General features: G+C 30.8%; 1 protein-coding gene across 2 annotated transcripts in view; it reads left to right on the top strand.

Annotated features, from left to right (window-relative positions):
- The window catches only part of LOC143072279 (vacuolar protein sorting-associated protein 33B-like), a 164169-nt gene extending 146777 nt beyond the window's left edge, over positions 1-17392 (top strand). For both annotated transcript variants that reach the window (XM_076247147.1, XM_076247146.1), the window contains exons 13-19: positions 7837-7901; positions 8582-8683; positions 10700-10873; positions 11180-11278; positions 12129-12222; positions 13709-13819; positions 16975-17392. In XM_076247147.1, the coding sequence (XP_076103262.1) occupies positions 7837-7901; positions 8582-8683; positions 10700-10873; positions 11180-11278; positions 12129-12222; positions 13709-13819; positions 16975-17057 (728 nt within the window). In that variant the 3' untranslated portion in view covers positions 17058-17392. The remainder of the gene's footprint in view (positions 1-7836; positions 7902-8581; positions 8684-10699; positions 10874-11179; positions 11279-12128; positions 12223-13708; positions 13820-16974) is intronic.
- The last annotated feature ends 1015 nt before the right edge of the window (positions 17393-18407 follow it).

Below are 18407 nucleotides of genomic sequence, written 5' to 3'. Positions count from 1 at the left end.
ACATTGTCCAAGTAATTAAATTTATGAGGATATGTTCTAAGAATAAATATTTTGGTCCTAATGATGTCACAAACATTTTAACGGTGACATCACAGCATGATTAGGGTTGTCACTAAGTTTACTCCATAATGACGCCTTTTGACGCCTGTGTAAGTACCTCTGTTGAAATGCTTTGACTACAAAATGTCTGCATCAGACTTAAAAAAAATTGTATCCAATATGAAAAGGAGATTCATGAGAATTATCTGACTTGAATTTCATTGATGAAATATTGGTTTTCACAATGCATTAACACTTTAAAACTGATGATTTTTTTTTAACTGAAAAAAATCCTATGCGAATCAAGTATATTAAAAAGAAAATCCATGGAGGAAAGGGTTAAAATGATTGTTACAGTAAACTTAGTGTTTTGTAGCGGTATGCATGCAAAAAATAAGATATTTTTGGTATTGATGATTGTTGGTTGCTTAACGTCCAGTGGACAATCTTTTTGAGAATGGAAGTGAAAATTAATCAAACAGAACACAATAACATAACTTCATTGTACATGTATTTTTTTGTTTCTTTGTTCTGAGACTAAGTATACTAATTTTTTAATAATTTTTCCACTATTACCTTGAAATTTTAAATTATGGTTACAAATTCCTCTTCATTTTGAAATTTATTGTAGATATAGTTATAAGGGATAACAGAAACACATAATTCAATTTGTTTTGAATTAAATCTCTGCACTCACTCATTTGAGTGGGACGACCAAGCGTAACAAAATGAGCAAGTGATGAGATTTAAATAATCTATTAAAAAAGAAATAAAACATTTAAAAAATCAGTTTCTAAAATTTTACTAATTTAGTAATACATGTAATTTGAAGCATATTAGTACATGTACATGTATTGATTTCAATATTTGTAATAGACATTGATTGAATCATATTTACTTGTCTATAATGGTTATAACCATTACCAGTATGTTTGTTAGTAATTAGCATACAGATGTGCAGGTGCTTAGTTTAGAATAATGATCTGTTTACCACCATGGAGATATAACATGCTTTAGATTTCCATGTTAATTAAAATAGACCCGTTGGACATGTTTGAGTTAAAAACTGATAATTACTTTACTAATAATTGATCATTTACAGATTATTTGATCTGACGTTGTGAGCTTTTGATTTTTATGAATAAATAAATAAGTTACTCCATATCTTTAAGGATGTACTTAGGTGAGGTTTTGAGATTTGTGTCAAATGTTCGGACTCCTTGGTATTTTTCCATTCAATACAATGTAAAATATTTTGCCCCATAACACCCATTTATTTTTTCATATAAGACTTTATAGCTGATGAAAGGTCATTTACCCAAATTTTAGACAATTCTTGATTTTCTTTCTTTTGTTTTGAGACCCAAATAATACCAATGAAATATAAGATAAAAGTCCGAGTCAGCCTTTTCCTGCCATATTTTAAATCTCAAATTTAAAAAAAATATCTCAAATATCTCAAAAAGGAGGTCCATGACCTATCAATATTTTTAGCTTATCTTTATCCTTAATTGATGCTCTACAAGCTTATAGTATCAATTTTAATTTCTTAATTTCTTAATTTTTACCTAACCTCACCTAAGTACATCCTTAATTATAGAAGTATTCTTTATAGTTTAATGAAAAATATAACTTGATTTGGTCAGTAGTAAATTATTTTATAGTGTCAAATATTGACCATCTTGGTAACTAGTAGTGAAAAAAATACAATGAGATTATTTAACTAAATAAATTGATCATAAAAATTAGGTCAATATTCTGTTTTTTGGGGTGCAGATTACAGTAATAACATAGGACTATAAAACAGGCTAGGTTTACAGGCCAAGGGTTGGTTATATATTGTATCATAAGGGATTGTTTTGGGATGAAACAATATTAAACCAGTAGAAAGGAAAGTCATCATTTATCTCCCTACAAAATCATGAAATAAAGGAGACAATTGTTATGATTTTCTTAGGCCAACTAAAGCCAACTATCCACCAGAGTCTAAATTAGGTGAGATGTTGTACTGAATGGTCACAATGTGAGTAGAGAGCAGGGTTCTTGTGGACAGAATCTCTTTTTTGTCAATGTTTTTATTAAATTGGATGTTACCCCTCCCCTTTCCAAATTGTAGCCCCCTTTTAAGCCATTAATATATGGACAGTACACAGTATTATACTATTACATAACTTACATAAGGCACATACATTTAAATATAACATATATTATATAAGGATTGTATTTATAGGTATATAGATATTTTGTTTCAGAGACAATTTCCTATGACACAGTGCTTTCTTTACACCATATGATTTTCTGAATAAGAAGTATAATGTCAAAGCTACAGAATAGCATCAGATACCATTCACATGCATATGAACCATCCACAATCATTGGCAAGCATCTTTTGGAATAGGTTTCACATACAAACTCCACAATGAATAAGACAATGAGGATTTTCCCCGTTTATATCTGTGGTGTGATTGGGTCAGTTTCACCCTTTGAACCTCTTTGGTGTCCTCTGGACAGCAGCTTTGGACATTTGATTGAAATATATATGACAGGTCTAACTCTTTATTAGCCTAGGCTCTTTGGTTGTTATACTCTCAAATGCTTTTAATGAACTTTAGTCTTTTTTTTTTAAACCTTGTGAACAGAATCATACTGGATTGCAGCAATTCAAGAAGTATGTGTTATGCAGCATGGCACAGAAATTATACTGTCTATATTTTGACAATAAATATTAAGTCAAGGCTAATTTGTTTTTCCCATATTGTCTATATATCATAGTTATTTACCTAAAATGCTAATGTTATTGTTGTTGAATACCCCAATGTTAAATTTGATAGTGGTTCAATTGACAGACTTTTCTGTCTGCTGACTGGCTACTGCTGATTGGATACTGCTGATTGGCTGACTGCCGATTGTATCCAATCAAGTCTGACCTTGGTCTATTTGTACTCATGCTGTATAAAAGGACAGCTATAGATTTATCTAACTTGACTTGTAGTAAACAATATAAACATACATCTATAAGCTGCTGCACACTTTCTTGACAGAAGTTGGTTAAATAATTGCATTTATATTGAAAAGTCATTTAAAGTAGTGGTTTGAATAACAAATATACGGAGCGTTTATATGTACAAACACATTTTAATTTGAAAGAAGGCTCCCTGGAATTAAAAGCCACTGGAATCACTTGGAAAATAAATAAGATTTGTCTATTGGAAAGAAACAATTTAAAATGAAAAATGATTCATCAGGAATTCTTCTAACTTACTTTATTTCATTAGAGTACAAATTTCTAAGCATGCATTCAAAAGAGAAATAGGATGCAAAATGAATTTATTGCATTGAATTTAAAAATCAAAACAGTTTGACATGTTGATAACAATATAAACATCCATCTGTAAACTGCTGCACACATTTTCATGACAGAAGTTGGTTAAATAATTGAATTTGTATTGAAAAAGTCATTTAAAGTAGTGCTTTGAATAAAAAATATACTGAATGTTTATACAAAAACATTTTAATTTGAAAGGCTCCTTGGAATTACAAAAAGCTTTAATCACTTGGAAAATAAAATAAGATTTGGCTTTTAGAAAGAAACAACTTGAAATTTAAATTTTTCATCAGAAATTGTTTTTATTTCCTTAAAGTACAAATTTTTTTACTACTATCAAAAGAAATTGAAACCAAATAAAAACCAATTTGACATTAAGTAAACTAATACAAACAATTATTAGCTGCTGTACACATTTGATACATCTACATCTACATCTACATCATACGATGATCCATCAGCACATTGATGACTATACGTCGGCGCATCGCAAACAGACACTTAATAAAATATAATAACTAATTTTGTGCAATAATTCAAAGATAATTTTGTGCAATAATTCAAAAATAATTTTGTGCAAAAACAAAACAAAAATTAACACATTTACATTATTTACAAACAGGTTAGATATCTAAATATACTGACTCTGGATCAGTATTTTAAACTGATCCAGGGAGTTAACGCTGATGATGTTTTGTGGGAGTGAGTTCCACAGTACAACAGTGAATGGAAAAAAGCTGTACTTGAAATAGTCTGTTCTTGTGCTAAATGTCTGGTATTGTAATGGATTAGTGAATCTGGTATTTTTGACTGGCTGTGGTACAAGGTAAAGGTTTGGGTCTACTGCAATGAGATGGTGAGAGATTTTGTAAAGCATAGTGACTCGATTGATGTTTCTGCGAGTTTCAAGTGACTTCCATTGAAGATGGTCAATCATGGAAGTAACACTACTGGTGTTGTGGTATCTGTTGGTGACATAGCGTGCTGCCCTTCTTTGTACTTTTTCAATGTTGTTTTTTTGTTTTTGGGTGTGAGGTGACCAAACTGAAGAGCAGTATTCTAAATTAGAACGTACCATGGATTTGTATGCCAAACTTTTAGTTTCTTCCTGGTTTATTTTCAAGTTTCTTTTTAGAAAGCCTAAGATCTTATTTGCTTTTGAAGTAATATTATTTATGTGTGTATCCCAAGACATGTTGTGAGAAAGGGTGATACCAAGATATTTTGCAGTGCTGACGGATTCTAAGATGTGGCCTTTTAATACATAATCATGTTTGAATGGTGACTGTGATCTTGTTACAGTGAGGGAGTTGCATTTTTCAGGATGGAATTGCATACCCCAAGTTTTTTCCCAATTGGCTAGGCAGTTTAGATCATTTTGTAGTATGGTACAATCTTGTTGGTTTGTTATGTTTCTGTATAAGATACAATCATCTGCAAACAAGCGTGTTTTTGATGTTACTGCTGCAGGTAGGTCATTAATGAAGATGAGAAAAAGTAGTGGACCCAAAACCGAGCCTTGGGGCACCCCACTTACCACAGGCATTTGACTAGATACCTCTCCGTCAAGGGCAACCTGTTGCGTTCTGTTACTAAGGAAGGCTGATACCCAATTCCAGGTATTTCCCCTTATGCCATAATTATCCATCTTCCTTAGTAACTTTTTGTGAGGTACCTTGTCAAATGCCTTGGAGAAGTCTAAAATAATAAGATCAATTTGTACACCATTATGGAGGTTACTAAGTAGTTCATGACTTAAAGTAAGTAGCTGCGTTTTGATCTGAAGCCATGCTGATTGTCCACAAGGATGTTATGTGTGTCCAGATGTTTTAGTATGTTACTTACAACAATGTGTTCGAGCAGTTTGCAGCAAATGCATGTTAGAGAGACAGGTCTGTAATTACTGGCTAGGTATTTTTCGCCTTTTTTAAAAATAGGGATCACATTTGCCTGTCTCCAGTCTGTTGGTACATCTCCTTTCAAAAAAGATGTGTTAAAGATGAAAGCGAGATGTGGTGCAAATTCTGGTGCAAATTGTTTAAGAATTCGTGCTGGTATTTCGTCTGGACCTGTAGCTTTAGATGGATCAAGATTTTTCAAAAGTTTTTCTATGCCATTTGGTGTTACATGTATTTCTGCCATAGATGGATAGTTGTCGGAAAGAGTTGGTATTTGTTCTTTATCATTTTCAGGTGTAAAAACAGAGTGGTATTGTTTATTGAGTATTTCAGCTTTTTGTTTTGTGTCGTCTATCAGCATACCTTCAGATCTTAATGGTGCAACTCCTGAACTGTCTTTTTTGGTGGACCTAATATAATTCCAAAATTTTTTCTGTTTTTGCGAGGTTTGTAAGCTCTCGTCGTAACAAATAATGTTTTCCAGATATGTCCAGTAAGCTTTTCTGATGACAGATGTTGGTTATAAAATGTGCACTTTTATTGACAATTTAATTAACAAGTTGTTTGAAAGACAATTAAATATACAGAAGTATTGTACAACATTTTTTTTTAAATCATAAACATATGCATTGGTATTGACATTTCTATTTACAAGTTGTTTGTATGAAACATATACACAAGTTGAAGGATATATTGAGGGACCATGTTTATAATTAGGATGCTAACATTAAGGTTATTTTAATTAATATTTTGCTGTCCCAGAAGTCCATACTTCTGAATTCATGAGTGTAAAAAAGAACTCTATATATTTTAAAAATGTTATGGTAGTGACTGTTAGTGATTTTAGGGGGATCTAGGAGCCCCCCCCCTTTTTTGGGGGAAAATTTGGTTAATTATATAGGGAATCTGGATCCTCCACTGGTGATTATAACATATAACATACAAAACTCCTAAAGATCTAAGGAAATAAATATATGAGTTTCAGTTTTCAACAAATCTTTGTCTAATATCTCAGATTGTATAGAGAATAGGTAAAGGATTAAGGACCATTGGAATTCCTTGGTAAACAGGGTTTCCGTTGGCGGTCGTCATTTTCGCAATTTGCGAAAAAATAATAATTGTGGCGATAAAAATTCGTCATTTGCGAAAGAATTTGGCGAAAGAAAAATATATAACGAATTATTTTCCTTCGTCTTATTTATTTACTTTTTCGAATTTCTCGGACTTTACCCAACCAGACAATACTCGGAATTCACCTTGACCTCATTAAGATTTCGACAGAAAATCAATAATCAGCTTCTGAGTGCATTTTATGGCTATCGACAACAAAGGACTAATTAATAAAGGTGTTGATTTAATTGTTTGACAAAATGATATGGTTAAATGGCTTCCGCTAAATGTCACATACAAAATTTATTTACCACTTTGCGGTGCACGTGATTGAAGCAAACTGTTGACGTCTCCTTTTCTTTTTAAAGATAGTTTAGAAAAGAAAGCTGTTGTGACGAAAATGTTCAAAAGCAAGAAAAATCTCTGGTTTAAAACTTTCATTATCCTTTGATTTTAAAATAGGGAATTGATTAGGGAGACTACTTTAAAGTTGTTTGAGTGACACACCTGTTTCAAGCATAGTTTTACGTTTCAACTTTTTCATTTACGATGGTCAAGAAAAGAAAACTGTCGTTATGAAAAAAATCTATCCAAAAGGTTGGGAACAACCCCTCGAATGAGAGTAACCCTTCAATGTAAAAACCGCTTCTTATTACAAAAGGGCACATAAGTATTTTTCTTTTAAAGAAACTTTCCCTACCAACTATTATATACTGGTATTATATGATCAAAACATGTCCATGAGTTTTGTTATATTCCAGGACTTATATCTTCTTTATTATTAAAAGTGTAGTGACCTCTTCATTTAGAAAAGTTGTTTAAAATACAATGAATATTTTTCCCTTTTAAGTTAAAAAAAATATGTTGTTGTAAAGTAAATGTTAAGTGTTTAATCATTAAAATGTAAACTCTAAAATAAGTTTGAGGGAATAATCATAGACACAATCATCTTATTTAAGAAGGGGGGGGGGAAGGTATATTTGAAACAATATGTAACTTGGCGAAAAAATAATAAAGTGGCGAAAAATATATTGGTTTGGCGAGAGAGGTGGCGAAACAAATATTTGACCCAGGGGAAACCCAATGGTAAATATACAATGATTTAAATGCTTAAATCTGACAGGCTATTTGGTAATTGATATTAAACTTTTCATTCAGTGCAGGAGGTTTTATTATCCTCTTTGTTAACTTTAGGTGTCCATAATGTTATTTGAACTAAAACCTGCCGAACGTCCAATTATGAGCGAGAATCTCATGCACATTATGTAATTCTGGAATTCTCTGTGAGCTAAATACCCTTTTTGATTTAAAGGGGCACTAGCTGTCAAATTCATGTTCACAAATTTTAATCAGATTCCCATATTTGATTTATAACAGTGTAAAACATATATCCAAACTATTAATAGTCTAAAATAAACAAGTAACAGGGCACAGGGATGTTTATTTCTTGAATGTTTGTTTCAGGTTTGTTAGAAGGTACAGCTCTGAGAGAAAACATGACATTTATTGAAGAACTCATTAACAAACAGGTGTGTCCTTTCACTTGACTAATATATTTTTGTAAAGATCATAATTATGCATAAATAATAATACGAATATATTAATGAAATAAGTCATGTTTTTATAATTGTATGAATTCAAGATGGCAGCAAAAGGTCAATAATGAGTACTGATGGGCTGATACTTAAATGTTCTAGTCAGAAAGAACTAATTGACTAACAGTTGTTAAGTTTGAATGATCTATCTGTATTTCTTCCACTACCAAAAATGGTATTTTTGTGACTGTCTAAAATCCAAGATGGCCATCTTTGAAGAACATGATTTAACCTTTTGACTTAGCTCAAATTGTGTTTATCTCAACAATATCTTCTCGAAAACTAAAAACTTTTTCACACTGACTTTAGTTTAATTTAATTTGTAAAAACCACCATGCATACCATAGGTATCATCTACTTCTAGGATAGTGAAATGTTGGTTTAACTAAAATATTCAAAATTTAATGAATATACAAATGTTCATAAAACAATAAATCTTTTATTCAACTTTTCAAGAGATTTGAGTATTTAAAAAAAAATAATCTTTTCTTACACCTGATACATGTGAGTTTGAAGTCTCCTACACAAATTTCATGATATTGAGTCATTTAAAATTGATGTAAAATTAATACATGAATATGGTAGATTTTATATATTTCTGTCTGTAATTTCAGTCCAGCATGATACAGACTCTTAAATTGTTATGTTTACTGTCGCTGACCCTGGATGGCATACCAGCTCGTGACTATAAATCATTAAAGAAACAATATTGTCAGGTAAAATACTTGTCTAAGAGGGACTAAAGACTGTCATGATGAAGAACTGTAGACAGGTCTACCAGATTGATAAAAACTGCTTGTAATGCAAAAGACTAACAACAAGTTGAGGAACAGCCCAACATAGAACAACATTTTAAAAATGTATATTCCACACAAAAAGACAATTGGAATCACAAAAAATACTGCATGATACAACAGACATCAACACCCAAATCCTGTCTATGCATTTCTGATGTCCAAATTAGCACGTTAAAGAACACCAACATTGACACATTCTTCAATTCAAATTTAAAATACTTTAAAAAATAAAAACTGTTTAGTTAGGCTACAATGCATAATGAACTTGTAAATTAACTGATCTTTCAATTTTGAACAGGGTTGGCAAAAACCCGGGTTTTATGAGTATTGCCCAGCCCAGCGGGAAATACTGGAAAAACCCGGGTTTTACTGGGTTTTACTGGGTAATACTGGGCAATACTGGGTAATATGAAATACTGGCCTGAATTTTGAAGAAGATTCAGTGATTTAAAACAAATGCAATACATTTAAGGTATTCATAAACCCAATTTGATTTACAAATCAGTATCATACTTGTTTAAGAGACTTATAATACAAGTGAATACATTTGAAAATGTATTATTTAAGCAACTCTGAGACAAGTGTACAAGAAGACATTTTAGGCAACATAAATAGCAAAAAGCCTTTCTCAATATTTATCCTAAAAATTTATTAAATCACCCTTCTGTCTAGATTGGTCAGACTGTTAGCATTCATGTAAAGCCAAAGAATTCAGTTACTTCAAATATATACAGCTAATATTAAGTATTAACAATTGCATGTAAGAAAAAATTCTTTTAAATAATATCATCAGTCATCACTAATCATGCTAATTAGTAAGTAATTATTCAGATTAGAATACAGATATATTTATATAACAATAATCAGCCTTTTCATTTCTATAAGTGTTAATGACATGACCCTGTAGGGTGTTTATTTAGCAATATGATTGTATTTCTATTTGAATTAGCCACACTGCAATAAAATGTATTTTTTTGCAAAGTAAGCATTATTGAAACAATGCCAGGAAATTAATGAGGTATCCTAAAATGTGCAAATCTTGTATTCTGCCTACATAGAATAAGGGAAGTAGAGAATGAAATTGAATTTTCAAACTTGTAGCAATGACTCTCAATGGTAATATGCATAAAATGTATATATTTAGCTATAACACTATGAAACTAACACAAGTCTTTACTTTTTTGTGTTGAAATAAGCTTAAAAACTCATATTGCCCAGTATTGCCCAGTAATACCCATTTCAGGGAGTATTGCCCAGCCCGGGAAAACCCGGGTTTTCCCACCTGGGTTTTCCCAGGCGGGTAATACTTTGCCAACCCTGATTTTGAAAATATTCACAAAATCAAGTAAAAAATATCCTGATAATTGCTGAAAGTGGTATTTCTGATAAGATAATTGTTTTAATTATTGATCATAAAAGTAATTCAGACCATTAAACATTTTGAATTAGACAATAAATTATTTCTTATTAAGGTGGTACCTAACACTACAGGGAGATAACTCTGTAATATCATTTAAAGGTTTTAATTACGTTGCCTTGTGAAGGCAATATAAAGCTTCACAATGATCAAAAATAGTGTTTGTCAAAATGCTATATAACCAGTGTAATTTTTCTGATAAAACACTTGGTTCAAATATTTTGATTTTTTTATATTTCTGTAAAAGGGTCAAAGCAAATAATTTGTCAAAGTTTTATGAAAATTAAACGAGCCAAATTAATTTTTGTGAAAGTGTTGGGTACCACCTTAAACAGAAAATAAAGAATACAGGGGTATCTATCCATGACACAAAACCAGTGTATGCACAGCAATAAACACAAATAGCAATGAAACAGCACACATTTATTGCTGCTCTTCACCCTTAAAATTACTATGAGGCCTTCAACATTGAGTAAAACAACTATCACCTCACTGCATGTTTAAAATTATTGTTTCAGAGTCATGGATTTGAACAAATGTTGACATTTTACAACTTAAGTAAGCTTGGAATGATAACTGATCAAGAGCTAACGACTATTCAACCAGCGACATCTCTTGGTAAAGTAACATCTAGTATGGCAGCCATGACTAAACACAGCTCGTTTAAAAGTTTGTGCAGGAGACTGGCCCTGGTAAGTTATATAATTGGAGATAATATAACAATGTACATAGATAAAATTCTATTTTGGCTTGCATGACCATAACCTTTGACTTAGACCTCAAAATAAAGTAACTTTATCCAAGGGCAATAATCAACAAGTTTTGAAAATGAAAAAGATGATGCAGGTTATTCATTCATTTTATGACTGCATGCAATCTTGACCTTTGCTATAACATGAAATTAAAAGGAATGTTGATAAGATTGATCATAAATATATATAATTGATACAAAAAATTTCTGTTGATCAAAAATAATACTAAAATATTGACTTTTGTAGATACCTAAAACTGATGATATTAACTTGAAGAGCCCAACTGACATGTCATATGTGTTTAGTGGAGCATATTCACCTTTGTCATGTAAACTTGTTGAACAGGTAAACTATTTTTCTTAAGTGTATTTCCAATTTATGTTTAGTTCGTTTTAATATTTTTTGAAGTTTTTGTCAAAGATACTAGGCCATTAAGGTGGTCCTAACACTACAGGGAGATAACCCTGTAAAATCAGCTAAACGTTTTAATTATGTTGCGTTGTAAAGGGAATATTAAGCTTCTCAATGATCAATGTTGGTGTTTGTCAAACTGCAATATAATCAGTGTAATTTTTCTGATCAAACGGTTGGTTAAAAATTTTTGAAATTTTTACATTTTTGTCAAAGGGTCAAAGTTAATACTTTGTCAAAATTTTATGAAAATTAAACAAGCCAAATTAATTTTAGTGAAGGTTTGGGTACCACCTTAATTAAGTAAACCAAACACCCATTTGATCTACACAAGACTCAGCAGTGTGGCTATAATCTAAGCAGTTAGATGGCCAGATTTAAAAACAAATTTAAAGAGTGGGTCATTTCTCATTATTTATAAAAACCACAACTGAGTAATTTTGAATTTTTTTTTATTCAAATTTAGTAGTTTTTATCCTCTTCCATTTTTCTGCTTTTCAAAGAACACCTTCAGAAATAATCAAAATGACCCCCACAAAATAACAAAAGGTGATGCTGTATAAAAAAAATTAAGCATAAACTGTGTGGAAATTACATAAAATCAGTAACAATTATTGCTTTTGTTTTAGCCTCAACTTTTAGTTTGTGGCTGTAGTATTATATTGTGCAATTTTTACATTTATATTATTTATATTTACTAATTAGTATATATAAATATATTAGGAGACTTAGTAATATTTGAATAATTTCAGAGCTTTGAATAAATTTCCATTTGTTTTCTTAGGCACTAACGAGAGAAACATTTATTGGTATGGAAGAAATAACTAAACATTTACCAGGCGGCGTCTTTGCTGAAGTCAATGCTAAACAGTCAAAAGGTACAACATATTTATTATTTTATACATGATGCTTTTAATTATAATCACATCAAGGATTTCTTTGAAAAAAATATCCTGGCTATCAACTTGCATTTTAAGGCTCAAGTAGTATGAAAGTATTTCCCTCTAGCATTTTGAGTGGAAAATCACAATTATAATTCATAAGGTGAGAACACTGAATATTGTTTATTGACTAATACTTATAGTGTATTTTAAAAGCCATTAATGTAGTAAGTAATTATAAAAACTATTAATCTGGTCAATAAATGTATCAAAAAGGACAAAACACACTAACACAAATGGACAATCAAATATGATGAAAATATTATTGCATGTGTTGCAATAATAGAAAGATATTTTTATTTTCAATTTTTGTACAAGTTGAAACCATTTTTAAGCAATATTTTGTACATGTTATAACTTGTATGAGGTACTTTTGTACATGTTATAACTTGTATTTTTGCATTGTACTAACATGTACAAAATATTTGTACATGTTATAACCTGTACAAAATCACAACTTGTACATGTTATAACCTGTACAAAATCACAACTTGTACACATCATATATTAACAGATAGATCAGTTACTTGTGAAGATTTAAACCAGTTTCCTTTCCTCATTCATGATAACTTTAAAATTTCAAACTAAATCACAAGCAGCCTACCCTTAATATATGGATAAATGCATCCCTTCATTGTAGGATATAGGGATATTATACACATTTTTTTCCTTTAAAGGATAAGTTGTATACAGGACAAGAGTGCATTTATTTGTGTTATGTCTGATGTGAATGATAACCCAACGTAATTTCTCTCCCTTCTAATGTAGTTTTATTCTGTACCACAATTGTTATTTCACTATTTTTGCACGAGTAATATGCATTTGACTTACTCTTTTTTTACCTATTGCAAGTAACAACAATTTGTGAAAGCAATTGTCATAAAAATATATATGCCCTGAAGCATTGACACTGAGATTATTTCATATTATGTATTTTTTTTCCACTATTTGTTTTTTCTTCACTAATTTTTTTTCTCACTCTTTCATATTATATATTGTATTTCCATTTTGATTGACAGTTTTACCTAACAGAAATCAGCATTGACCTTTTTGTAGCATATTGAGACCTTTGGGAATGCTTTTTTTATGATCTTGCTGATTTTTAAAAGTAATTTAGTACCCATCACTGCTGGCAACTGGTTATCCTTTTCAATCAGGCGTTTGTGATGCAAAGGAGAACTTTGGTTAGGATCTAAGGATAAGTAGCCCCTACAAAGAGTTGTTTCCCTTCTCTCAGCATTTTTCTGATTTCTAATTTGATTATTAACTCGTCAGTCTTACTGCAAGAATAAATGTCCAAGACAACACTAATGTTTTGACATCTGTTTTATCAGAAAACTAATTATGTGTGGTATTTTATATGTGATTCTATGAATGACAAATAACAAATTGATTATAATTCATTTGTTTATTTTAATTTTAGGAAAGATGCCCTCCTCCTTACCTCCATCCTCTAAGGTAGTCCTGGTCTACTTTTTGGGAGGCTGTACATACTCGGAAATATCAGCATTAAGATTTCTTGGAAGATTAAAAGGTAAATGCTATGTTATACAACTGTTATGCTATGTGAGAAATGTTATGTAATGCATTTATTTTGTCTTGTCAGATCACTTTCTTCACGGCCAACTGCAGTTATACAGATGCATCTTAAATCTCAATTACAAACTGTTCTGGCTAAAATGTCACTTCTTTTATCATTCTTAACTAATTGATAACTTTATTTTCTGTTATGATGCAAAGGTACAAATAGGTTTATGAATCAATAATAGAAAGTTAAATAATAGCTTTGTTTTGGTCAATTTTTGTTTTCATCATGGCCTTGTCAATATGTCATCCACTTATGAGTTTGAATAACCCTTTGTTATCTTTCGAACTTTTTTGATTGGGTTCCATAAATATGTCCACCAGAACTAGAAATTAGGGGAACAACAGACATGACTTTCACCTCATTTTTAGACTTGTATCTGGAAATTGACATACACAGTCATCTCAGTACCAAAATCTATGACAAACGAGACGATTTTAATTTTGAAATTTTTAATTTCCCTTGCCTTAGTAGCAATATACCAACTTCACCTGCATATGGGATATACATTTTCCAACTTATTTGATATTTAAGAGCTTGCAGCTCCTACTCAGACTTTGTAAAACGTCACTAATGTCTGAGCAGAAAGTTGATGAACCAGGGATATGTCAAAGAACGTCTCGTCCTTTTCCTTAAAAAGTTCATCGGAAGGTACCAAGACCTTGTTGATAAATATTCTGTATCAATTTCACAAATAATACATGATGGTCTTGATGTATAGATTATCATCTTAACAACGTGTTATATTGTTCTTTCATTTGTCTTTGTTCTATTATTAATATTACTTTTACTGTTGGATTGTTTTATGTTATATTCATTCGACGTGGCTCGGTACTTATACATCCCATCAATGTGTTTGTATTAATTTTCATTTTTGCTGGTGTGTTTTGTATATGCAACTTTTTGTGTTTCTTTGGTTCTTATAACGTAACTCTGTACTTTAAAAGATCCCGTCATTGTGTTATTCTTCTATTATATGTCATTATGTTATAGTCTTAATATAAATTAGAAAATACATTGAACGACAAACTACAAAATTATTTTAATCGAGTAGTGGTATTAACCATTTATGGATTCTTAGAAATTCTACAGAACTTCTGGACAATTTTAAATCTCGGTCTATTTCTGAAATTATTTCTAACATACTTTTGATTTTTTAACCCTGTATGCTTACATTCCCCTTGTGAAATTATAAAATTGTTTTGTGTAAACATTGAATGACAAGATTTCTTCCTATGTGACGTATAAATTTTCTGATGTCAGACACGCAAAGCAATGAATGTGTTTTTAATTTGATAGATGCTTGTGTGCTTTTTTGTAAATTTTTGATTGTGATGACTGCTGAACACATATTTTGACTATTTTATTTATTATGTCTGTTTTGTTCATGCATCATTGTAAATACAATGGAATTTGATGAGACTGTTTCGCGCTATAAAACCAGGTTCAATCCATCATTTTCTACATTTGAAAATGCCTGTACCAAGTCCGGAATATGACAGTTGTTGTCCATTCGTTTGATGTGTTTTGTAATTTCATTTTACCATTTTGATTTTTCTGCTTGAATTTTCCTCACAGTTCATGTGATTTTACTTTTTTCTGACTCTCATTTATCAAATTATGGAAACAAATGATAAAAATCGGCCAAAAAATAAATATTCCCTCTTTTGTTAAAACCTAATAAAAACATAACCCATTATTGGTATTAGTCATGTCTTGTTATAAAAGCAATAAGACATGAATCATTATTGTTGAAATTTGAAAATTTTAACCTTTATCTGCTCCTTTTGTAAACTGAAACCAGATTCAGATTCAAAATACAAAATTCCTATATGCATGCTGGACAAAAACTAAGCTAAGGAGTAGAGGTTTCATTTCAAATTAATTGTAAGACTGTAATATCGAAGCAAAAACTCAAAACTAAATGGACCTAAGACCCCCTTCTTTAAATTTACTGATTTGCTTTTATGAGCATTAAAACATATGCAAGTTATAATATACAAATTATAAATTTTAATGGGAAAAAGAATTTTGAAAGAAATCTAACATATACTGGTTAGTTTTTAGTTACTTGTGAAAAGTATAAGGTTTTCTGTTTGATAAAACAAAACTTATTTTGTTTGGCCTTATTGGTAATTTTCCCTTATTGCTATGCATAGGCTAATTAACTAGAACAAGTGGTCAGTATCAATTGTCAATACATGGTCATTAATGAGTTGACCAGTCACATTTATTGAGACATAAATCCATCCAAACCAGACTATTTGATAAAATAGGACAGCTATTGTGTAATCTTAAGTGCAGGTAGACTAGAGTTAGAATTGATTCAGTCTGAGTTATTAATGATAGGCAGATATATACCGCATGTACTTTGTATTGTTGACAAATCAATGAAAATTTAAAGGTTACAATTGTATGTTAATAAGATAAAAACATCATTTGGGAGAAAAAAAAATGAAGCAGAAAGGTTCATTTAATATAATAAAACTGGGTTAATAACATTGTAATCCACAAACAATTTTCTTGTTTTGATGCCCCATTTAAAGGCATTATTTTATTTTTTTCTGTCTTTGCATCTGTGCCTTCGTCCCTATAATTAACCTATTTGTACATCCTTTTGTCATATTTTTCCTCCGTCTGTTTGTCCATCTGTCCATCCATCTGTCTTAATGTTTTTGGTTAAAGTTTTTGTTGAAGGTAGTTTTTGATAAAGTCCAATCAACACATGTGCCCTATAATACGATCTTTCAAATTTCAATGCTAAATTAGAGTTTTGACCCCAATTTTACAGTCTACTGAAGATCGAAAATGATAGTGTGAGTGGGGCATCAATGTACTATGGACACAGTCTTGTTTAACATATAATCCAAAATATTCTTGATGATAAAAATCAAGATTTATGAAAGTGAATTGGAACTTTCTTTACTTACTAGTAACCAATTACTGTATGAAGGATTGAACAAAGCTAGCATGGGTATGTTTGACCACTGTACTACACTCTTATAAAGATAACTCATGTAAAATGATTGAAAAGTAATAGATATATTTATGAGTATGAAAAAGGAGATAAATAATATTTTATCTAAGTTACATTTTTTTTTCAGGATACAGATTTCTAGTAGCTACAACATCCATAATAACTGGAACTTCATTATTAGAACAAGTAGTTGAGAAACCTCCAATCTGATATATATATATACTGAACATTCCTGTGATATAAACATTGTGCAATATGACATTCCTGCATAATAGATATGCAATTTTTTACCGAAGACTTATTATGTTTTTGAGTGAAGTTTATGGAAAACTGACACATCAGGAGTGCAAAAGATGTGTAAGGCACATAAACAAATAGTTTTTACTGATGCAAATAAAGAAATTCATTGAAATAATACAAATAGAAAACTACTTATTCAGATTAATGTCTTTAATCATATCACTCAAATTATTGATTGTTAATGTGTAATAGCTGCACATGTATGTATATGAGATATTTCAAACAAATAAATATATAAATATAAATTAAGTTAAAGTTAATATATGATAGACCTTTCTTTTAGATAAGCAAACAAATATGGATATTATAGACATTTTAGAAAAGCATGTACAATGAAAACTGTAACATAAACATTGTGCTAAACCAAAAACACATAGCTGTCCCTGAATCAACACTTTTAAATTACATGCTGTTTTTGTCAAGCCTGTGACTTTTGTCACAGAAAGGTGTACATAGGGATAGTGTTCTGGTGGTGGCAGTAGCTCACTTTTTAAAAGCTTTATATTTTAGAAGGTAGAAAACCTGGATGCTTCATACTTTATATATAGATCACTCATGTTATGAAGTTTCCATCTGTCACATGTCCATGGTCCTTTACAACATTTTCATGTTTCAGTGACTACTTGGAAAAAAGTTAAGATTTTTTGTAATGTTAATTTCTCTCTTGAGTAATAGGATAACTATATTTGGTATGTGAGTACCTTGCAAGGTCTTCTTGCCCATCAGACAGTTTTCACTTAACCTCAACCTAATTTTATGGATCAGTGAACAAGGTTAAGTTTTGGTGGTTAAGTGCATATCTCAGATACTATTAAGCAATAGGTCTAGTATATTCTGTGTATGGAAGGACTGTAAGGTGTACATGTCCAACTGGCAGGTGTCATCTGACCTTGACCTCATTTTCATGGTTCAGTGGTTATAGTTAAGTTTTTGTATTTTGGTCTGTTTTTTCTTATACTGTATGCAATAGGTCTACTATGTTTGGTGTATAGAATGATTGTAAGGTGTACATGTCTAGCTGGCAGGTGTCATCTGACCTTAACCTAATTTTCGTGGTTCAGTTGTCAAAGTTAAGGTTTTGAGTTTTGATCTTTTTTTCGAATACTATATGCAATAGGTCAACTATATTTGGTGCACAGAAATATTTTAAGATGTATATGTCAGTCTCGCAGATTTTATTTGACTTTGACCTTATTTTCAGGGTTCAGTGTTATTTTTTTGTGTTTTGGTCTGTTTTTCTTAAACTATAAGCAATATGGC

This window comes from Mytilus galloprovincialis, chromosome 4 (genome assembly GCF_965363235.1).
Source record: "Mytilus galloprovincialis chromosome 4, xbMytGall1.hap1.1, whole genome shotgun sequence".
Taxonomy (NCBI): Eukaryota; Metazoa; Mollusca; class Bivalvia; order Mytilida; family Mytilidae; genus Mytilus; species Mytilus galloprovincialis.
Note: the sequence above shows the minus strand (reverse complement) of the source record. Positions and strands in the feature narration are given on the sequence as shown.